This window comes from Halichoerus grypus, chromosome 5 (assembly GCF_964656455.1).
Source record: "Halichoerus grypus chromosome 5, mHalGry1.hap1.1, whole genome shotgun sequence".
Classification (NCBI taxonomy): Eukaryota; Metazoa; Chordata; class Mammalia; order Carnivora; family Phocidae; genus Halichoerus; species Halichoerus grypus.
This window is the reverse complement of record NC_135716.1, coordinates 160757819-160782257: the sequence shown is the minus strand read 5'-3', so window position 1 is coordinate 160782257 and position 24439 is coordinate 160757819. Positions and strand designations below refer to the sequence as shown.

At 37.1% G+C, this 24439-nt stretch overlaps 1 protein-coding gene across 6 annotated transcripts in view; it reads left to right on the top strand.

Annotated features, from left to right (window-relative positions):
* ZMYM4 (zinc finger MYM-type containing 4) overlaps window positions 1-24439 on the top strand; it is a 133544-nt gene that overhangs the window by 93991 nt on the left and 15114 nt on the right. For all 6 annotated transcript variants that reach the window (XM_078073427.1, XM_078073425.1, XM_078073423.1 and 3 more), the window contains 12 exons: window positions 828-978; window positions 1523-1663; window positions 1994-2031; window positions 2957-3101; window positions 6472-6590; window positions 7275-7446; window positions 15445-15498; window positions 16267-16446; window positions 16814-16908; window positions 21186-21357; window positions 21534-21629; window positions 23687-23838. In XM_078073427.1, coding sequence (XP_077929553.1) covers window positions 828-978; window positions 1523-1663; window positions 1994-2031; window positions 2957-3101; window positions 6472-6590; window positions 7275-7446; window positions 15445-15498; window positions 16267-16446; window positions 16814-16908; window positions 21186-21357; window positions 21534-21629; window positions 23687-23838 — 1515 coding nt within the window. The remainder of the gene's footprint in view (window positions 1-827; window positions 979-1522; window positions 1664-1993; window positions 2032-2956; window positions 3102-6471; window positions 6591-7274; window positions 7447-15444; window positions 15499-16266; window positions 16447-16813; window positions 16909-21185; window positions 21358-21533; window positions 21630-23686; window positions 23839-24439) is intronic.

Here is a 24439-nt window from a genome sequence, read left to right as displayed (position 1 = left end):
AAAAAAAAAGTATTATGTCCTCTTGCAGTATTAATAAAAGATTTAAGAAGACTTTAATGTCACTGAAGTTATGTTCTTTTTGTTTTTTTTTTAAGATTTTATTTATTTGATAGCGCAAGTAGGAGAGTGGGAGGCAGAGGGAGAAGTAGGCTCTCCACTGAGCAGGGAGCCCGACGTGGGGCTCGATCCCAGGATCTTGGGATCATGACCTGAGCCAAAGGCAGATGCTTAACCAACTGAGCCACGCAGGAGCCCCTTCTTTTTGTTTTTAATTTCCGTATAGAAGATCTTTCAGTCTTAAGACATCAAAGTATTTAAAATTAGCATTTTATTAATTTATTATTTAACTAAAATGAATTTGTCTTCAGAAGTTTTTGAAGATTATAGGTCTTATTTTCATTTCACTATGTTTTTAAATTACTCTTTATTGGGGCGCCTGGGTGGCTCAGATGGTTAAGCGTCTGCCTTCGGCTCAGGTCATGATCCCAGCGTCCTGGGATCGAGTCCCGCGTCGGGCTCCCTGCTCCTTGGGAGCCTGCTTCTCCCTCTGCCTCTCTCTCTGTCTCTCATGAATAAATAAATAAAATCTTTAAAAAAAATAAATAAATAAAAAAATAAATTACTCTTTATTGACATCTATAATGTGACTTTTAATGTTTAGTATAAATGATAAAAAATGATATTTACCATTTTAGGGTGGTTAACCTTCATTGTTGTGTTCTAGATTCTAAGTTAATTTCCTCACTTGTCATTTGTGTACTGCTTTCATTCTCTCAGGCCACAGATAATTTGTTTTTTACTCCTTTACCATCTTATTTCATTTTTAGATGGCCAAATGTGATGGTTGTAAGCGACAGGGTAAACTCAGCGAGTCCTTGAAATGGCGAGGAGAAATTAAACATTTCTGTAACCTGCTTTGTATCTTGATGTTCTGTAATCAGCAGAGTATGTGTGACCCACCTTCACAAAACAATGCAGGTAAAATTAAACTTTACAGTCTTATCAGTGCCAAGGACCAGCTACTGTTCTACAGATTGGGGAACTTTAAACACTTGTTAATAATTTCATGAAATGCAAATTCGCAAATTTCATTCTGTTCAAATGGCATTAACATTTAAATCCCTTTTTTGTTTAACATCAGAATGAGTTTATTATGTTTTCTCTGAGCGTATTGATTTAAACTCTGTAAGAACTATGGGAAAGAATGGCAGTTAATGTTTGTAATTGGGTATATACACCTTGATTTCCTTAAAAAAGGATTTGAGAGTAAAACAAAGGACATAGAATCGAAATCACATGGCCTTTTAAATATACCACATGCATAGTTATACAAGAGAAAGTACATGGAATACTTTTATGTTTCACTAATTAAAAGAATAAAAAAAAAGCCCAGTTAATCCTAAAGTGATTCTTTGCTCTAACAGAATTTAACCTTACTAAAAGCATTGTTCAACCTCCTTGAGATGTTGGTTTCTTTGTATGTGCATATAAATTAAAAGGTTTTTTTATTTTTGTTTATTAGCAAGTATTTCCATGGTGCCAGCTGCTTCAGCAGGGCCCCCGTCTCTAAGAAAGGATTCAACTCCAGTTATAGCTAATGTGGTATCATTAGCCAGTGCTCCTGCTGCTCAGCCCACAGTGAATTCTAACAGTGTCTTACAAGGTATGTCTGAGTTTAAAGCATTTATCTAGCCTTTTGACGTTGAATACAGTCAGTCTGTATCTTTTTTTTCAATCAGTGATCATTTTCATATGTTTGACACACTTTTATTATGAGGGGTGGCTCCTTGTGGGCTGCTGGGCATTAAACAATGTTTTTATCACTTCCCGGTCTCTTGTTTTCATGTGACACTTTACATGTAGTTTTCCTGTAAATTAAGATAATTCATGTTTTTATTATGAGATTTTCTGTCTGTCGTTCCACCATCAGCTTTAAATGCTACTGTTTAAATAATTGTGTAAGATCCTAAATATTTATTTTAATTTATATCAGGTGCAGTTCCAACAGTAACAGCAAAAATCATTGGCGATGTAAGTTTTATTCTTTTAACTGGTATTGCCACTGTATTTATTTTCCAATTTTATACATATGAATATGTCTGTTAATTTTTCCTGCTTATTCTTTGTTATATAAAATAAATTTTATAAGCTCATTTAATCTTTGGGAACAAGATTCTGGTTATTCTGGTTATTTAATTAGGTCTTTTATGTACTTTGATTTCTTTGAATGGTTGCTCTCTGTGTAGTTACTGAAGGCAGTTTTTGTTTGTTTGGTTTAGTTTAGTTTTTTTTTTTTTTAGTTTAGCTTTAGAGAATTAAATTTTATAGAATTCAGGCATAAAAGGTATTTGGGGTGTTTTGTAATATAGTCAGATTGTAAATGAAATATTTATAAAATGTACTTTGTTTTCCACCCAGTGCAGATTATCCTTAAATAAGCATTCTTGTTTCTTCACTCAGTATTTTTTTGTTTTGTCTCAAAAGAAGAAAAAAATAAATACGAGAAAAACTTAGAACAGTGGCATTTCTAAAGTGTTTTCTGGTCTCTAGGATAACTTTCATACCTTTTTTTTTTCCAAGTTACTTAAGTGATCAGAAGTGATTCTGTTATTTCTAGTTATCTTGAAACAAAATCTTCTAAGACTCAACTCAGAAAATAACAGTTCTCATTTTAAACATAGCCAACATTGTTACTGGCCAGCAGTATCTTAGAATAGAAATAGCATTTTTCTTGTTAAATATAACTGTTAATTAGATACATTCAGAGTCAGTATATAGTTATCAGACTATTTTATTACTATTGCTATTTTAGGAATATTGTATTTCTTACATATTTCGTAAGTTCTCTGTCTTCCATGTAATTCCAATATAGTATTTCTTTTGAAATTATAAGATTTCTTATAATTAATGATAAGCTTTTGAAAACCTCTTCGGTTTCTGATTTTTTTTTAACTAGGCAAGTACACAAACAGATGCCCTGAAACTGCCACCTTCCCAGCCCCCAAGACTTTTGAAGAATAAAGCCTTATTGTGCAAACCCATCACACAGACTAAAGCCACCTCTTGCAAACCACATACCCAAAACAAAGAATGCCAGACAGGTATGTTCCTTGCACTTTCTTCCTTTAATTTTTTTTGGAAAGGAATGTGAGAGCTGTTTACATTAATTGAGTGCTTGCTATTTCCTGGGTTATGTGTTTGGTTGTTTATATACATTGCCCACTTTTGTTCTCACAACTTCCTGTGAGTTAGGTATTTTCACCCTCTGAGAATTAAGAAATTATGGCAAAGAGAGGGTTTTAATTTATAATACCATACTGTGAATACTTCATTTTCTTTTGTTATTAATGACAGTGTAATTTTATGGAATAAGCCTAGACTTTGGAATTATGTAGACAGGGTCTAAATTAAGAAGAATTATTGTTGTTGTTTAAGATTTTATTTATTTATTTGAGAGAGAGAGAGAGAAAATGAGAGGGGGGAGGGGCAGAGGGAGAAGGGGAAGCAGACTCCCCGCTGAATAGGAAGTCTGAAGCGGGGCTCCATCCCAGGACCCTGGGATCACGACGTGAGCTGAAGACAGCCACTTAACCAACTGAGCCACCTAGGCACCCTGAGGAACTGTTGTTTTGTAGAGCATCCTTAGGTTTGAACTTTTTCACCCTCTGTTTCAAATAGTCAGATTTTTGTGCAAGAGGGCTTTCTTTTCTTAAGAATGGCCTCTCCCCCCAGGCAAAATTTCTGAGCTACATTTCTGGATTCTGAGCGTGGTGCTATCCTCTGTTTTTCTCAGTTTGCCTCTCCTGGCATGGAATCTCTGCCCTGCAAAGTCATCAGGGCTGATGGTGATTGGGACCCAGTATTCTTGGCCTACCATTCCTGCAGTAGGGCCTCTACTCTATAGGTGGCAACTGGGTGAAGAAAGGGAGACCCCAGCCTGTCAGCTATACTCACCAGGAAATTATCCTCTTCACCTTAGAGTTGGAGGGGATGAGAAATGATGGTGGCCAATCCCCCTGGTGAGGTATGGTAACCCTTGCTTGGAAGCTGAAGAAAGAGGAGCCCATTCTTCCTGGCTACACCTACCCAGAGGGGAGCTTCTGTCAAGCTGGCTGAGGGCGAATGGAGCAGGTTGTGGATCAAATGTCATAGTCTCCCAGGGGAGGGACAGAAAGAGAGGGAGAAAGATAGACTCTTTTTTTTTTCTTTTTTTTTAAGATTTTATTTATTTATTTGACAGAGAGAGACACAGCGAGAGAGGGAACACAAGCAGGGGGAGTGGGAGAGGGAGAAGCAGGCTTCCCACCGAGCAGGGAGCCCGATGTGGGGCTCGATGCCAGGACCCTGGGATCATGACCTGAGCCAAAGGCAGATGCTTAACAACTGAGCCACCCATGTGCCCCAGAAAGATAGAATCTTAATCAGGCTCCACGCTGAGTCAGACACGGGGCTTGATCTCACGACCCTGAGATCATGACCTGAGATTCAGACACTTAGCCGCCTGAGCCATCCAGGCACCCGGAAAGTCTCAGAATCCTTAAACCAGGAAGTAATCCTAGATTCCTGGATCTGGAAGGTTATCCTAGATCTGGAAGGTTATCCTGTAGGTCAGTGCTTCCCAAACATTAATATGCATATGAAGTACTTCGGAATTTTATTAAGTACATTGTAATTTAGTGGGGTCTGAGGTTTTGCGTTTCTTAAAGGTCCCATGGACCACATTGACTAGTAATGCTGTAGATGACTTTGGCCTATATTTGTATTGTATTAATAATGGCTGATTTAGTATTATGTAGCTTTGTTATCAGATATCTCTAATCAGGTGATTTGGGTTTCTTTGTTTTTGAGTATAGTTGACACACAGTGTTACATTAGTTTCGGGTGTACAACTTAGTGGTTTGACAAGTTTATACATTATGCTATGTTCCCCACAAGTGTAGCTACCATCCGTCCCATCACATTGCTCTTAGAGTATCACTGACTGTATTACTTATGCTCTGCTCTTTGTTCCTATGACTTACTCATTCCATAACTGGAGGCATGTTTCTCCTTCTCCCCTTCACCCACTTTGCCCAGCCCCCTATCTGCAGGTAATTTTTTTTTTTTTTTTTAATGTCCACTGGACCATGGTAAAATTGATCCCGCCTCTGACCCTCCTCAACTTGCCAGCTTTTCACTTCTTGTCACTAGCATCACTTTTCTCTTACGTTAATGGTTTTATAATCTTCTAGGGTATTTTTCTGGCACATAGAAAGGACTCTGTAGGATACCTATTAAATAATTGAATAAATTCTCCATCCTTCTCACTTTTTCCCTACTCATATTTAGGTTTCTAAGTTCCGTTTCATCTTTTAGTACCTTAGAACATCTGCTTGTATATATTCATTCTTTTTTGTAGGTATCATAACCACCCTGGTCCCTGTATTCATCATCTTAGCTCTACACATTGCAGTTGCCACCTACTTTTACACTTGATATACTTTTTATTCCACGCTAAGAGGGCCTCCAAATTAAATTAAACTTTTTTTTAAAAGATTTTATTTATTTATTGAGAGAGAGTGTGTGCGTGCGTGTGCCCAAGTGAGGGGAGGGCAGAGTGGGAGGGAGAGGGAGAGAGAGAATCCTCAAGCAAATTCCATGCTACCATGGAGCCTGACACGAGGCTCCATCTCATGACCCTGAGATCATGACCTGGCAAAAACCAAGAGTTGGATGCTCAACTGACTTGAGCCACCCAGGCACCCCCAAATTAAGCTTTTTAAATGATATTTTCATCATATTACTTTGTGCTAACCAATCTGTAGTAGCTCCACACTATCTACTAGAAATGATTTTTAAAAGTTCATTATAGCCTCATGAAAATGGCCCTTCTACCTATTTAATCTCCTCCTTAACATTCTTTTCTTACTCATGTTACCAGTTTTCTATAGCCCTCTTCTAAGATTACTGTTCCAATTCTTTCTATTTGTTAATCCAAATTATATCCTTCATTCACTGTATCCTCGTATCATTGATCATTGTTGTGTTGCTCACTTTTTATCACTGCTATCTTCAAATCTTTCTTTACTACTACTTCAGTTATTTCTCCTTCTGTGGACTCAGAGTGTCAAAGATTACACTTCTTTTGAACTATAAGTCTGTGTGGTTTATTTTTTATTTTTATTTTTTTAAGATTGTATTTATTTGAGAGAGAGCACAAGCTGGGGGGAGAGGGAGAGGGAGAAGCAGACTCCCCGCTGAACAGGGAGCCTGATGTGGGACTTGATTCCAGGACCCTGGGATCATGACTTGAGCCAAAGGCAGACGCCTAACCAACTGACCCACCCAGGCGACCCAAGTCTTTGTGTTTAAAAAATTTTTTTTTAATTATAATTCTTTTGAACTATAAATCTCTGTTGCTTTAAAAAAAATTTTGTTATTAAAATGTTTCTAACCCTCTTTGTTTTTTGCGATTTTTTGTTCCCTCATTAGAAGACACTCCAAGTCAGCCCCAGATCATTGTTGTGCCAGTTCCCGTACCAGTGTTTGTGCCCATACCTCTTCATCTTTATACTCAGTATGCACCAGTCCCATTTGGAATACCAGTTCCAGTGAGTAATCATTTTAGAGATTAAGGCTGATTTAGTGAATGTTTTCCTCAACTAAAATGTTAGAGTGCCATAAAGAAAAACTCTTCACTTGTTGGTAAAATATTCCTGACTATGGTTGGTTATTATCATATTACTGTATTTTTTAATATGGAGTATATGAAGGACTGCTTCTCTTTTACCCTGCCTTCTCAGAGAATGCTGTGATGTAGCCTGTTTATAATGTTTCATATACAGTAAACCACTCAAATAGGAAAAGATCAGAAACTGTGTGTACGTGCTAAAATTGTAGATTCTAGCAAGGGTGAGAAAGTAAAAACTGTGATTTACATTATTCTTTTTCTTAGAAATGTATTCATTTTTTTATTGGAAATATATTTTTCCTTGGTGAATTCTTAAGGAAAATAGTTATGTGAAACTGAAAATGTTAAGAATATAATCAGAAACAAAAATATGTTAGATAATTATTCTTTTAGACAGTCACATTTTGTTGATTGTTTAGAAAAAGCACTTAACTGAATTTTGATTCAGATGGCTGTGGTTTTATAAAAACAGACTAGCAAGACTGTTTTAATAATTAGTAATAGAAATACCTGAATTTGTTCATTATTTTAGTACTTAAATCATCTCACATATAATAGTTTTGATGACAGACATATTCCCCAGAAACTGTCCTTGGTCTTTCAGATGCCTGTCCCTATGCTTATTCCATCCTCAATGGATAATGAAGATAAAGTCACCGAGAGTATTGAAGACATTAAGGAGAAGCTTCCTTCACATCCATTTGAAGCTGATCTCCTTGAGATGGCAGAAATGATTGCAGAAGATGAAGAGAAGGAGAAGACTCTATCCCAGGGAGGTTGGTATAGTTTTAAAGTAAAGAAAGAAAAAAATACACTTAAAAATATTTGGGTAACTCGGGTAATATTAAGTATTGGATAATCAGGTGTTTCTAAAAGCTTTATTTGTGTTTAAATATCAAGTGTATGGATTTGTTAAATTTGATACCTCTGAAAGTCCTATCCTTTTTTAAAAAATTTTTTTATTATGTTAATCACCATACATTACATCATTAGTTTTAGATGTGGTGTTCCATGAATCATTGTTTGTGCATAACACCCAGTGTTCCATGTAGAATGTGCCCTCTTTAATACCCATCACCAGGCTAACCCATCCTCCCACCCCCCTCCCCTCTAGAACTCTCAGTTTGTTTTTCAGAGTCCATCGTGTCTCATGGTTCGTCTCCCCGTCTGATTTCCCCCTCTTCATTCTTCCCCTCCGCTGTCTTCTTCTTTTTTTTTTTTCTTAACATATATTGCATTATTTGTTTCAGAGGTAGAGATCTGAGATGCAACAGTCTTGCACAATTCACAGCGCTTACCAGAGCACATACCCTCCCCAGTGTCTATCACCCAGTCACCCCATCCCTCCCACTCCAGCAACCCTCAGTTTGTTTCCTGAGATTAAGAATTCCTCTTATCAGTGAGGTCATATGATACATGTCTTTCTCTGTTTGACTTATTTCGCTCAGCATAATACCCTCCAGTTCCATCCACGTCGTTGCAAATGGCAAGATCTCATTCCTTTTGATGGCTGCATAATATTCCATTGTATATATATACCACATCTTCTTTTTTTTTTTTTTTTTTTTTTAAAGATTTTATTTATTTATTTGACAGAGAGAGAGAGACAGCGAGAGCAGGAACACAAGCAGGGGGAGTGGGAGAGGGAGAAGCAGGCTTCCCGCCGAGCAGGGAGCCCGATGTGGGACTCGATCCCAGGACCCTGGGATCATGACCTGAGCCGAAGGCAGACGCTTAACGACTGAGCCACCCAGGCGCCCTATATATACCACATCTTCTTTATCCATTCATCTGTTGATGGACATCTTGGCTCTTTCCACAGTTTGGCTATTGTGGACATTGCTGCTATAAACATCGGGGTGCACGTACCCCTTCGGATCCCTACATTTGTATCTTTGGGGTAAATACCCAGTAGTGCAATTGCTGGATCGTATGGTAGCTCTATTTTCAACTTTTTGAGGAACCTCCATACTGTTTTCCAGAGTGGCTGCACCAGCTTGCATTCCCACCAACAGTGTAGGAGGGTTCCCCTTTCTCCGCATCCCCGCCAACATCTGTCGTTTCCTGACTTGTTAATTTTAGCCATTCTGACTGGTGTGAGGTGGTATCTCATTGAGGTTTTGATTTGGATTTCCCTGATGCCGAGCGATGTTGAGCACTTTTTCATGTGTCTGTTGGCCATTTGGATGTCTTCTTTGGAAAAATGTCTGTTCGTGTCTTCTGCCCATTTCTTGATTGGATTCTTTGTTCTTTGGGTGTTGAGTTTGATAAGTTCTTTATAGATTTTGGATACTAGCCCTTTATCTGATATGTCATTTGCAAATATCTTCTTCCATTCTGTTGGTTGTCTTTTGGTTTTGTTGACTGTTTCTTTTGCTGTGCAGAAGCTTTTTATCTTGATGAAGTCCCAATAGTTCATTTTTGCCGTTGCTTCCCTTGCCTTTGGCGATGTTTCTAGGAAGAAGTTGCTGCGGCTGAGGTCGAAGAGGTTGCTGCCTGTGTTCTCCTTTAGGATTTTGATGGACTCCTGTCTCACATTTAGGTCTTTTAACCATTTTGAGTCAATTTTTGTGTGTGGTGTAAGGAAATGGTCCAGTTTCATTCTTCTGCATGTGGCTGTCCAATTTTCCCAACACCATTTGTTGAAGAGACTGTCTTTTTTCCATTGGATATTCTTTCCTGCTTTGTCAAAGATTAGTTGACCATAGAGTTGAGGGTCCATTTCTGGGCTCTCTATTCTGTTCCATTGATCTATGTGTCTGTTTTTGTGCCAGTACCATACTGTCTTGATGATGACAGCTTTGTAATAGAGCTTGAAGTCCGGAATTGTGATGCCGCCAGCTTTGCTTTTGTTTTTCAACCTTCCTCTGGCTATTCGCAGTCTTTTCTGGTTCCATACAAATTTTAGGATTATTTGTTCCATTTCTTTGAAAAAAGTGGATGGTATTTTGATGGGGATTGCATTGAATGTGTAGATTGCTCTAGGTAGCATTGATATCTTCACAGTATTTGTTCTTCCAATCCATGAGCATGGAATGTTTTTCCATTTCTTTGTGTCTTCCTCAATTTCTTTCATGAGTATTTTATAGTTTTCTGAGTACAGATCCTTTGCCTCTTTGGTTAGATTTATTCCTAGGTATCTTATGGTTTTGGGTGCAGTTGTAAATGGGATCGACTCCTTAATTTCTCTTTCTTCTGTCTTGTTGTTGGTATATAGGAATGCCACTGATTTCTGTGCATTGATTTTATATCCTGCCACTTTACTGAATTCCTGTATGAGTTCTAGCAGTTTTGGGGGTGGAGTCTTTTGGGTTTTCCACATAAAGTATCATATCATCTGCAAAGAGTGAGAGTTTGACTTCTCCTTTGCTGATTTGGATGCCTTTTATTTCTTTTTGTTGTCTGATTGCTGAGGCTAGGACTTCTACTACTGTGTTGAATAGCAGTGGTGATAGTGGACATTGCTGCCGTGTTCCTGACCTTAGGGGGAAAGCTCTCAGTTTTTCCCCATTGAGAATGATATTCGCTGTAGGTTTTTCATAGATGGCTTTTATGATATTGAGGTATGGACCCTCTATCCCTATACTCTGAAGAGTTTTGATCAAGAAAGGATGCTGTACTTTGTCAAATGCTTTTTCTGCATCTATTGAGAGGATCATATGATTCTTGTTCTTTCTTTTGTTAATGTATTGTATCACGTTGATTGATTTGTGGATGTTGAACCATCCTTGCAGCCCAGGGATAAATCCCACTTCGTCGTGGTGAATAATCCTTTTAATGTACTGTTGGATCCTATTGGCTAGTATTTTGGTGAAAATTTTTGCATCCGTGTTCATCAGGGATATTGGTCTGTAATTCTCCTTTTTGATGGGGTCTTTGTCTGGTTTTGGGATCAAGGTAATGGTGGCCTCATAAAATGAGTTTGGAAGTTTTCCTTCCATTTCTGTTTTTTGGAACAGTTTCAGAAGAATGGGTATTAATTCTTCTTGAAATGTTTGGTAGAATTCCCCTGGGAAGCCATCTGGCCCTGGGCTTTTGTTTGTTGGGAGATTTTTGATGACTGCTTCAATTTCCTTAGTGGTTATAGGTCTGTTCAGGTTTTCCATTTCTTTCTGGTTCAGTTTTGGTAGTTGATACATCTCTAGGAATGCATCCATTTCTTCCAGGTTATCTAATTTGCTGGCATAGAGTTGCTCATAATATGTTCTTATAATTGTTTGTATTTCTTTGTTATTGGTTGTGATCTCTCCTCTTTCATTCATGATTTTGTTGATTTGGGTCATTTCTCTTTTCTTTTCAATAAGTCTGGCCAGGGGTTTATCAATCTTGTTAATTCTTTCAAAGAACCAGCTCCTAGTTTCGTTGATCGGTTTTACTGTTCTTTTAGTTTTTATTTCATTGATTTCTGCCCTGATCTTTATTATTTCTCTTCTCCTGCTGGGTTTAGGCTTTATTTGCTGTTCTTTCTCCAGCTCCTTTAGGTGTAGGGTTAGGTTGTGTATTTGAGACCTTTCTTGTTTCTTGAGAACGGCTTGTATTGCTATATACTTTCCTCTTAGGACTGCATTTGCTGCATCCCAAAGATTTTGAATAGTTGTGTTTTCATTTTCATGGGTTTCCATGAATTTTTAAAATTCTTCTTTAATTTCCTGGTTGACCCATTCATTCTTTAGTAGGATGCTCTTTAGCCTCCAGGTATTTGAGTTCTTTCTGACTTTCCTCTTGTGATTGAGTTCTAGTTTCAAAGCATTGTGGTCTGAAAATAGGCAGGGAATGATCCCAATCTTTTGGTACCGGTTGAGACCTGATTTATGACCTAGGATGTGATCGTTTCTGGAGAATGTTCCATGGGCACTAGAGAAGAATGTGTATTCCGTTGCTTTGGGATGGAATGTTCTGAATATGTCTGTGAAGTCCATTTGGTCCAGTGTATCATTTAAAGTCTTTATTTCCTTGTTGATCTTTTGCTTATTAGATGATCTGTCCATTTCAGTGAGGGGGGTGTTAAAGTCCCCCACTATTATTGTATTGTTGTCGATGTGTTTCTTTGCTTTTGTTATTAATTGCCTTATATAATTGGCTGCTCCCATGTTAGGGGCATAGATATTTACAATTGTTAGATCTTCTTGTTGGATAGACCCTTTAAGTAGGATATAGTGTCCTTCCTCATCTCTTATTACAGTCTTTGGTTTAAAATCTAATTTGTCTGATATAAGGATTGCCACCCCAGCTTTCTTTTGGTGTCCATTAGCATGGTAAATGGTTTTCCACCCCCTCACTTTCAATCTGGGAGTGTCTTTGGGTCTAAAATGAGTCTCTTGCAGACAGCGTATCGATGGGTGTTTTTTTTTTCAATCCAATCTGATAGCCTGTGTCTTTTGATTGGGGCATTTAGCCCATTTACATTCAGGGTAACTATTGAAAGATAGGAATTTAGTGCCATTGTATTGCCTGTAAGGTGACTGTTACTGTATATTGTCTGTGTTCCTTTCTGGTCTATGTTGCTTTTAGGCTCTCTCTTTGCTTAGAGGACCCCTTTCAATATTTCTTGTAGGGCTGGTTTCGTGTTTGCAAATTCCTTTAGTTTTTGTTTGTCCTGGAAGCTTTTTATCTCTCCTTCTATTTTCAGTGACAGCCTAGCTGGATATAGTATTCTTGGCTGCATATTTTTCTCATTTAGTGCTCTGAATATATCCTGCCAGTCCTTTCTGGCCTGTCAGGTCTCTGTGGATAGGTCTGTTGCCAGTCTAATGTTTCTACCATTGTAGGTTACATATCTCTTCTCCCGAGCTGCTTTCAGGATTTTCTCTTTTTCTCTCAGACTCGTAAGTTTTACTATTAGATGTCGGGGTGTTGACCTATTTTTATTGATTTTGAGAGGGGTTCTCTGTGCTTCCTGGATTTTGATGCCTGTTTCCTTCCCCAAATTAGGGAAGTTCTCTGGTATAATTTGCTCCAATATACCTTCTGCCCCTCTCTCTCTTTCTTCTTCTTCTGGGATCCCAATTATTCTAATGTTGTTTCGTCTTATGGTATCGCTTATCTCTCGAATTCTGCCCTCGTGATCCAGTAGTTGTTTATCTCTCTTTTTCTCAGCTTCTTTATTTTCCATCATTTGGTCTTCTATATCACTGATTCTCTCTCCTGCCTCATTTATCCTAGCAGTTAGCGCCCCCATATTTGATTGCACCTCATTAATAGCCTTTTTGATTTCGACTTGGTTAGATTTTAGTTCTTTTATTTCTCCAGAAAGGGTTTCTCTGATAACTTCCATGCTTTTTTCAAGCCCAGCTAGTATCTTTAAAGTGATGATTCTGAACTCTAGATCCGACATCGTACTAATGTGCATATTGAGTAGGTCCCTGGTAGTTGGTACTACCTCTTGTTCTTTTTGTTGAGGTGATTTTTTTCTGTCTTGTCATTTTGTCCAGAGGAGAATAGATTAATAAGAGAACAAAATGCTAACAGGGTAACAACGTCCCCAGAAAATATACTCTAAACAAATCAGAAAAGACCTGAAGCAGGGGGAAAAGAAAGGGAAAGAGAGAAAAAAGAAAAAAAAAAAAAAGATAAAGATAAAAACAAACAAAAACAGAACAAGACAAAAAAACCAGAATATGATCAAATATGATCAGGCTGGTACATAGATCAGTGCCACACACTAGATTTTGGGTGTATTTTGGTCTGTTAGAAGAAAATGCCTCCCAAAATTTTAAAGAAAGAAAAACATATATATACAAAAATAAGGGTTGATATGATGAAGGGATGAAATATGACTGTAAAGATGAAAATTATAAAAAATTTTATAAAAGGAATTGATAAGTTGTTTGAAAAAGGAAAGAAGAGGATTTAAAAAAAAAGGAAAAAAAAAGGGAGAGAATGTGATCAGGTAGGAGAGTAGAAAAAAACCATACACTAGAGATTTAGGGTATATTTTGATCTGTTAGACGAAAATATGTCAAAATTTTAAATAGAACAACTTATATATATATGCCAAAAATACGGGTAACTACTATGAAGGAATAGAATATGACTCTAAAAATGAAAAATAAAAATGTTTTTTAAAAAAGGGATTGATAAGATGTTGGTTGAAAAAGGGAAAAGAAAGTTAAAAAAAAATTAACTTTGAAAGACTAAAGAATCATGGTAAAAAAGCCATGGATTCTATGTGCATTATTCCCCTAGCACTGGAGTTCTGCCGTTCTCATTGATGGGTAAACTTGGTCTTGGCTGGCTGTTCTTGCTGATCTTCTGGGGGAGGGGCCTGTTGCCGTGGTTCCCAAATGACTTTGCCAGTCCTGTCCTTTTTTTAAAACTAAGTATTAATATTCTATTTTTATTTCTTAATCATTCCAGAAAAATAATCTGTAAATCCATTTTCATGATTATGTTTTGGCTTTATTCCTATATTCAAGGCATGATCCCTATTTAAGAATTCTGTTGTATAATAATCAGCATGTTGATAGAAGGCAAATAGAGCCTTAGGATGGAAAACTGTTTGGCTCAAGATAACCTATAGATAAATCCTGTGCTATGAGGGTAGAATATCGATAAGAACAGTAGTTACGTGCTTACCATACCCTAGACATGTCCTAAATGCACTGTGTGCATCACCTCATTTAACCTTTACAACAACCCTGTGGGGTGGATACTGTTTATTTTAAACTCATTTTGGAAAATAGGATATCATACTTGCCCTGGTTATGCAATCAGGAAGTGATGGAACCAGAAGTTGAATTCAGTCTGCCTGACTCCAAAGCAAATGACAGTAACCAGAAGTTGCAGGTACATATCCAGAAAGGTTTCTAGCCTTAATTAGTTTAGTACCTCCTTGATATGGGGGTATAAGAAGAGATAGAGAAAATGGTGTTTGGATAGTTGAAATACATGAAGGCCTTTTCCTATATCACTGAGGAGCCAGGAAATTATTTTTTCCTGACAAATGTTTTCTTTTTTTCAGTGATGGTTTTTACAAAGCTAGCTGCTGGGTTTAGATTTTGCATAGTAAATGCTAGATGATTTTCAGAACACTGTAGCATTTGGAAAAAATGTCTGCTTTCCTCTTGTGTTGCCATTAAGTTTTAAAATCATATATATCCTGAGAGATGCATAAAAAGGTTATTATCCCACTGTTTCTGGTCTCATTTTGCTCTCTAGTATATAATCTCATAATTCTGACCCATTTGTATGTGGAATTTAATGTCTTAGAATATTTCCCCCTGTGCTTGATCTTCTAATTTCTGATACTTAGTTTAGAAGTTTAAGCAATTCCTGATAATAAACCTCATTTTAAGTTGGCATCTCCATTCACATTGTTAACATTTTTCAGGTGCTTCCTCTGTACAAATATTGTAATTTTGCCTTAACCTAAAAATTGAGTCAGACTGAAAAAATTTTCAAACCTAACCTGCAAGATAGATAATTGTAATCATATTTGTCAATTTGTAAATAAATTGTTCGTGTGTGTGTGTGTATGTGTTTCATGGTAAAAAAAAATGGCAGAAAGCACAGGAGTGTAAAATAAATGTCTCTCTTGACCTGACTTCTCTCATACTGCTACCTGGAAGTTTAACTACTGTTACAGTCATCATTTGTTTAATTTCATTACCACTAATACCTAGTTTTATTAATGAATCATTCTTTCTGCATATGAAGGCTATTTTCTTAGCATTCCCTAGTATGATTCATTTATATATGCAGTCATTTTATTTGAGATGCAGTTTGCTTTCTGTATACATGTAAGTTATTAAATATATACTTTTTTTTTTCTTTAGGATCCCAAACTTCTGAACAGGAACTCTTTCTAGACACCAAGATTTTTGAAAAAGGTTTGTAATTCGACATATATTTCAGATCTTAGAAATAGTATCCTTGGGGTGCCGAGGATGGGATGGCGCTGGTGTCAGGTTTCCTGCTGAGCAGGGAGTCCGCTTTTCCATTCGCTTCCCCTATCCCTCCCCCTGCTCGGGTTCTCTCTCTCTCTCATAAATACATAAAACCTTTTTTTTTTTTAAATTTTATTTATTTATTTCACAGAGAGAGACATAGCGAGAGAGGGAACATAAGCAGGGGGAGTGGGAGAGGGAGATGCAGGCCTCCCGAGGAGCAGGGAGCCCGATGCGGGGCTCGATCCCAGGACCCTGGGATCATGACCTGAGCTGAAGGCAGATGCTTAACGACTGAGCCACCCAGGCGCCCCAATATATAAAATCTTTAAAAAAAAAAAAAAAAAAGAAGGAAATACTATCCTCAGTTATTAATACAAACCCACAAAGTATTAGTATCCTTGGATTTAATATTTGTAATTTTAGCTATTTGTTGGGGGCATCAGGTGTTTATGTATGTTAATATGTAATGAGAATAATAAAAGGTACCTCAGATACTGGTTTTAAGGATTAATTGAAATGATGCTTTAAAGTGTATACCAAGAATATGAAGCCAGTTTTATGAGGCTGGTGAAGAAGTTTTCATTCTTTAGTGTACCTAGTTAAATCGGCAGTCATCTCGGTTTTGTTATTCCAGGGTTCAGGAAGGTTTCTCAGCGCAAATAGAGTCCATCTTATTTTGAGCGTATGTTTGTTTTCTGTCTGTTTCAGACCAAGGAAGTACATACAGTGGTGACCTTGAATCAGAGGCAGTATCTACTCCGCATAGCTGGGAGGAAGAGTTGAATCATTATGCCTTAAAGTCAAATGCTGTGCAAGAGGCTGATTCAGACTTGAAGCAGCTCTCAAAAGGAGAAACTGAGCAGGATCTGGAAGCAGATTTTCCATCCGGTTTGTGCCACATAAAATACTCTTGATTTTAGAAGATTGGCATAACTCTGAATTGACATTATGAAGTAGATATACAGTGTGATAATCTAGGGCACAAATGATGCCCACCTTTGAAGGTTAAATAATAAGTAGTTAATTTTGTGTTGTGTTTAACCTTTCCCATAGTAACCATGTAGGAGGTTTCCTTGATTTTTAATGAAGTTTTTAAGTGCTGTATCCTTTTTCTTAAGAATATAAATAAAGTTATTTTATCATGAACAAAATAATTAATATAGTGATGATTACCTGATGTTTCCTCCCCCAGTCTGTCTTTATATAAATCTGTGAGTTATTTACCTCAAATTATGCTTTCTGCTGATTATTATAGAATCCTTTGACCCACTGAATAAAGGACAGGGAATCCAGGCACGTTCCCGAACAAGACGACGGCACAGAGATGGCTTCCCTCAGCCTAGACGAAGAGTAAGCAGTAGATTAATTTTTCTAGCATTTTCTTTCCTTCGGTGTCTCTTAGTTCTTGATGTTTACAAAGCTCTGTAATGGGCAGGGTCACAGAATTCCATACATTGTTTTACACAGCCTTGTACTTTTTTTTTTTTTTTTAAAGATTTTATTTATTTATTTGACAGAGATAGCAAGAGCAGGAACACAAGCAGGGGGAGTGGGAGAGGGAGAAGCAGGCTTCCCGCCAGCACGGAGCCCGATGTGGGACTCGATCCCAGGACCCTGGGATCGTGACCTGAGCCGAAGGCAGACGCTTAACGACTGAGCCACCCAGGCGCCCACAGCCTTGTACTTTTGTGCCTTTATTTCTGTTTCTTATAATCAAGAACCATATCTTTTGAATATTTTAAAGGAATATGTAAACCTCGATGTTTTGGTAATAGAGGTACTGAGATAAGTCTTCCAGCATAGCACATGGCAGATGCTTAGTATGTGGTTATTATTATGTAGCTGTTCAATGTTTGTTGTGATTGTCATCATCTGGATCATAGTTAAATAAGCCTTTTCCAGCTGATAGAAGGGTAACCACAAAAATTTACAGTTTACTGGTGGATAGTTTGTTACTCACTTGTGTTATAGTAAGTCATCCAGGACTTACTGGGGACTGATAGCTAGGAGCATGTACTGACTCATGGCCCAGGTTCAGCCATTCAGATACAAGAAAGGGTAGCGTTCCTGCCACTCCAGAATAGTATATGACACAACACCTGTGTATGTCCCACATAATCATGCCGTCTTTATGAATTTATAAAATTTTGTAAATGTATTTGTACTATATTTGATGAACTCAAAATAATAAACAATATATGGCAGACAGCTATTGTTGAAAAAAAAGACCATTACCTTTTACTTTGTTTCTTTTAGCATGGTCTTTTTCTTTTGTTTTTATAATTGAGGGTGTTTTGTTGTTTTACTTTAAAAAGCTTTTTATAATCCTCGTTGTACACTTTTTTTTTTTTTTTTTTTTAAAGATTTTATTTATTTATTTGAGAGAGAGAATGAGAGAGAGTGAGTACATGAGAGGGGGGAGGGTCAGAGAGAGAAGCAGACTCCCCGCCGAGCAGGGAGCCCGATGCAGGACTCGATCCAGGGACTCCAGGATCATGACCTGAGCCGAAGGCAGTCGCTTAACCAACTGAGCCACCCAGGCGCCCATGTACACTTTTTTTTTTAAGTCTCTAAATTTAGCTTTTTTGGTATATTATAATGAGGTTTATTTTATATAATATAGTATAATAGTGAAATTCATGTGGACTGTTTTTCATATTGACAGGACTTTCCCGTACTAAAAACTAAAAGAATAATAGCCTTATTTTAAAAAAATTATCTCTATTGAGTTATAATTACATGCAAAAATTCATAAATTTTAAGTGTAAAATTTGATGAGCTTCACCAAATATATTCAGTATGTAATTACCACCACAACCATAGCACTTCCACTGTCCCAAAAGCTCCCTTGTGACCTTTTGCAGTCAGTCTTCTCTAGCTCCTGATAACCACCAATCTGCTTTGCAGATTGATGCAAAATTGTACTGCTTTGCCTTTTCTAAAATTTCATATAAATGGAATTATGTAATTTGTAGTCTTCCCTGTTTGGCTTCTTTAACTTAGCATAATGTTTTGGAGATTTATCTATGTTGTTTCATGTATCAGTAGGCCATTCATTCCTTTTTATTTCTGAGTAGCATTTCATTGTATGGACAAACAGAATTTGTTTAACAGTTGATGGAAATTTGGGTTATTTCCAGGTTTGGGCTGTTTCAAATACAGCTGCTATGAACATTCTAGATATAAATCTCTGTGTGAACATATAGTTTCATTTGAGGAAAAATATGCAGACGTGGGATTGCTAGGTTTTATAGTAAAGATTTTAATTTATTTTAGAGAGAGAATGAAAAAGCACAAGCCGGGGGGAGGGCAGAGGGAGAGGAGAGAATCTCAAGCAGGTACCCTGCTGAGAGTGTTGCCCAGTGCCGGGCTTGATCTCACGACCCTGAGATCATGACCTGAGCCAAAATCAAGAGTTGGATGCTTAACCAACTGAGCCACCCAGGCACCCTGAGATTTCTTTTTCTATATTGATTTTATGTACTGTGATTTTGCTCAACTAAAGTCTAGGATTTTCTACCTAGACAATCCTGTTATTTGTGAATAAAGATTGTTCTACTTTTTCCTTTCCAATCTTAATGCACTTTTTTTTTTATGTATTGCACTAGCTAGGATTCTTTTATGTATTGTACTAGCTTCAGTACAACGTTGAATATTAGTGATGAGAGCGGATCTTCGTGCCTATTCTCAGTCGTAGGGCAAGTGTTCAGTCTTGCAGTATTAACTATGATATTACTTGTAGGTTTCTTGTGGAGGGCCCCTATCAGGCAGGTAGTTCTCTTCTATTTTTAATTTGCTGAGAATTTTTATCATGATTTGTGTTGAATTTGTCAGGTGGCTCTCTTGCATCTATTGAGATGCTCATCTGGTTTTTCCTTTCTGAGTCTATTAAAATGATGACATACATTAATTCTTAAAATGGTAAACTAACTTTGCATTCATGGGATGAATCTTACTTTCTTCTGATGTATTTAGTCTTTTATCTATTGCTGGATTCAGTTTGCTAGTATATTGTTAAGGTTTTATAAATGTCTCCGTTGAAGAGAGAGTGATCTGTAGTCTTCTTGCAATGACTGTCTGGCCTTGTTCTCAGGATAATGGTAACATTTGTACAGTGAGTTAGTGTTTACTCCCTTTTTATTTTCTAAAATCGAATTGATATAATTTAACTGGTGGGTCTATAGGGGTTTTGTAGGAAAGTTTTAAACTATGAATTAAATGTTTATGGCTGTTTAGGTTATCTCTTCTAGAGCAAGCTTTGTTAGTTTGTGTCTTTCAGGAAATTTGTTCATTTCATCTGCCTTGTCAAGTTTATTGGCGTGACAGCATTCTCTTAACTATCCTTTTAATGTCTCTAGGATCAGGTATTGGTAATTTAATGTTTTCTCTCTTTTTTTCCTGATCATTCTAGCTAGACGTGTATTTTTTTTATCTTTTAAAAGAACTAGCTTTTTAACTTTATTAATTTTTCTCTATTCTTTTTTCATTGATTTTTGTTCTTATTTTTATTTCTTTAATTTTCCTTACTTTGGGTTTTATTTCATTTACTTTTTTGGTGGGGGGAGACAGAGAGAGAGAGAGGCAGGCATAGGGAGAGGGAGAGAGAGAATCCCAAACAGGCAAGCAGGCTCCATGCCCAGTGCGGGGTCGGATGTGGGGCTTGATCTCACGACCCCAAGATCATGACCTGAGCTGAAATCAAGAGTTGGATGCTTAACTGACTGAGCCACCCAGACACCCCTCTTACTTTGGGTTTTAATGTGGTCTCCTCTTTCTAGTTTTCTTAAAGCTTTGATTCTTGATTTTAGACTTTTATTTATTTTTCATAGAAGCATTTTAATACTATAAATGTCATTGTAAGCTTTAGCACTGTGGGAAAAAATGTTTTCATTTTCACTGAAGTTCAAAATATTTTCTAATTGCATTTGTGGTTTCTTCTTTGACCATGGGTATTTATAAATGTGTTGTTTAATTTCCAATTTTTGAGGATTTTCTTTTTTTTTTTTTTTTTTTTTAAGATTTTATTTGTTTGACAGAGAGAGACACAGCGAGAGAGGGAACACAAGCAGGGAGCGTGGGAGAGGGAGAAGCAGGCTTCCTTCGGAGCAGGGAGCCTGATGCAGGGCTCGATCCCAGGACCCTGGGATCATGACCTGAGCCGAAGGCAGACGCTTAATGACTGAGCCACCCAGGCACCCCAATTTTTGAGGATTTTTTTAACATCATTTCATTATTGTTTTCTAGTTTAATTTGATTGTAGGTAGAGAATTTATGGGGGCTTGTTTTGGATCCCAGAATGGATCTGCTCGTATGTTCCATGAAATAGACCTGAGTGGTAATAACTGTTATTCATACTTCATAGGGTGGGTTCAGTTTCTGGAACATAGTGAGTACTCTAATGTTAGTAATTATTAGAGTTCTGCATTTCAACTCTCTCCTTTTTTTTTTCTTTACTATATGGATTGGATTAACCTCTAAAACTCTTTCTAGCTTTAAGAACTGAATATTTAGGATCTAATAATAAATTGTGTATTCTGTAAATTTATTCCCTTCTTTCTTTGAGAACTATGTTTCTTAAAGATTCAGAACTAAATTTTATATTCTGTGAATTTTTGGAATTCTTACAGGGACGGAAGAAGTCTGTAGTGGCTGTGGAGCCCAGAAGTCTTATTCAAGGAGCCTTTCAGGGATGTTCAGTGTCTGGGATGACACTGAAATACATGTACGGGGTAAATGCCTGGAAGAACTGGGTTCAGTGGAAAAATGCCAAGGAAGAGCAGGGGGATCTGAAATGTGGCGGTAAATACACAGCATGAATTTGTGTCTTGATTGAGGGGGTTGGGGGTATATAATTCAAGTCATCAGTCTACACAAAAGGGATACATATTAGGTCAAAAATTGCATAAAACTTTGGTTTTGGTGTTAAATTTTCCTCCATTTTTATTTAAAGTTTTAATTTCTTCTCTCCTTGTCAGGTATTGAACATGCTGCATCTAGCCCATGTTCTGACCCTTTAGGAAGTGCTCAAGACCATGCAGTCTCTCAAGAATCCTCAGAGCCAGGCTGTAGAGGTAAAATCATTTCTCTTTGTAGTCTGAATTCTCTGAATCACTTTTTAATATTATTGCCAATTTTAAATTTGTAAATGGGAATATTTAAGATTATTTAAAAATTGGAGTCTTATGGTAAAAGAGAGAAATTAATATCCTACTCTGAATTACAAAGATCTTGTTATGAAGGTAAGGTTGTATGGGCATGTATTTGTTACGCAAATACGAGGAATTGTATTCCTTCCTCTAACATTATGCGGGTGACTCAAATCTGTATTCTTGAGCCCTGTATCTGTAACATGGAACCCATTGTGACACTTCTGCTGTTGGTGGTGGTGTTGAGAAAAATTTTACCTGGAAAAGCCTTGCCTCTTCTGTAGGAATTTTTCCTAATAATAAGCTCTGTGAGACTGGGTGCCAGGAAATTTGGGACCCAATAAACAATTCATATAGAGCAGCAGTGTTTAATTTTAGAGCCTACTTTTTTTTCCCTCTGGTTTTGAAGTTCCTTTTCTAAACTTTTGTTTTCAGTTTTTATTTTCCTTTTTTATTATCTGTGTCTTATGTGAGATACTTACTGTAATCTTTGTGGAATGAGATAGGGCAAGAATGGATGAGTATGTCCTTGTCACTAGATACTTTGCATCTTTCCAGCTATACCTTCTTTCTAACAATCAGGTAATTGCATGCACTCTTGGCTTCACCTCAGTCTACCCTGCTGGCTTTTGGGTACATGTCACTCTCCTTATTGGAGCAGTTAGTAGCTGCTGTGGTCTGTGACTGATGCACTGAATTCCTGCAGATCAAGTGTAATCTCTGCTGAGTGATAAAAATATACTTCTTTTAGGGAGGTTTATTAGGCCCTTTAACTCCCAGTTTGAGCCACCGCACTCTTTGTTTTAAAGAAGGAAGAGGGGTAGGGAGAATGGAGAGGTAATATTATATTAAACTACCAGGCCTAAATGCAATAGCCACAGGGGATGCCTACTCATTTCTGCTATTCATTCATCCAAAAAGTACTGAGTTTATGTACCAGGTATGTACCATGCATGGTGGTTAGGTACTTTGGTGAAAAGGTCAAACATGGTCCTTGCCCTTCTGAACCACCACTTACCTTTTAAAAAACTAAATCAGGGGAACTCGAGTGTATCTTTGAAAACATGCAACCTTATCTAAATGCAGAGGAGCAGTGACTAGAAAAAGAGTACTTTCATTCTAATCTGAATTGAAGTAGGATCTCTACTGGAGTAGTTTCTCTACATATCAAATTGTAGGATCTCTACAAATCAAATTGGGTCACTCTCCTGGTAAAATTAATTTAGTTCTTAGTTGTCTTCAAAGCCTTAATATGCTAGGTGAGATTTACCACCATCCGCCTTCATCTACCCTTCTTGATTTTTTCCTATATATCTAAGTCCCTTCAATCTTTTCATTTTTCTGTATTCCAGCATTTCTAAGGGCATGAAGCTGTTACATGTTACTTGAAGTGTTCTTTATTCAAATAAATCGGAGTTAGAGAAGGTTAAACAGCATTTTTATGCAGATATTCTCAGAACCGTTAATAAACCTTTTATGTATCATTGTGAATTCTTTAGACGCAGATATAGTATGCTGCTGTTTTCTAAATTTATCAGATCTTAGAAACCCAGTTTTCTCCAGCTCTCATATTACTAGTACTTTGTGGAATATGCTTCGGGAAGTATTTTTATATCTTAGATTGCAATTCTTTATTCGTTTGTTTAATTCTTCTTCACCTTTCAAGGTCTGGCATTAGTGTCACATCCTCCAGAATCTCACCTGACCCTTCCCTGTCTGATAGATGTTCCTCATTTGCTTTCCTAGAATCCTTCTTAAACTAAACCCCTGTCACAGCACCTGTTACACATGGTGCACTGCATTGTTTTTATTTCTTTAACTGAAAAAGCCTTCAGATCGGGATTTATCTGTAATCCATGTATTCACCAGTGTACACTATAATGTCTGAGCCCACAGTAGTAGTCAGTGTTTTTCAGTGACTAAAGTAATGTTACTGTGTTTCTTATAAGTTAATATTTCAGATGTTTTCTACCTTTCCATAGTCCGTTCTATCAAGCTGAAGGAAGATATTCTGTCCTGCACTTTTGCTGAGTTGAGTTTGGGTTTATGCCAGTTTATCCAAGAAGTGCGGAGACCAAATGGTGAAAAATATGATCCAGACAGTATCTTATACTTGTGCCTTGGAATTCAGCAGGTATCAAATTCAGTAATTGTTCTAAAATGTATTGCATTTTTAATAATTCTGATAGATCTTGTGATTCAAGCTGAAAATTATAGTGTATATGGTGGTTTGGTATTGCTTTTATACTCTGTTCTTAATGAACCACTGCCCCTGATTTAAAAGTCTTGATCATATAGCCTTCCATAAGCCAAATTGAGACTGTTCGTAGAATAACAGAAATTCAGGATGGTGCATTTTATTGTTATATGGACAAAAAAGGCAAAAATAGCAAAGTCACAAAAAGTGACATAGGTGACTGTGTGTGTATATATGTACTTATGTAAATCATGTAGTCTTATTTAAAATTTTCTAAATGCACATTAAAATAACAGACATGGGGCACCTGGGTGGCTCAATCAGGTAAGAGTCTGCCTTCAGCTCAGGTCATGATTCCAGGGTTCTGGGATTGAGACCAATGTTGGGTTCCCTGCTTAGCGGGGAGTCTGCTTCTCCCTCTCCCCGCTTGTGTGCTCTCTTCTCTCTCAAATAAAGAAATAAAATCTTTTAAAAAATAAAATAAAATGACGTACCATTGTTTGTCTATGACATTAGCAAAAAATATTATAACACTTAT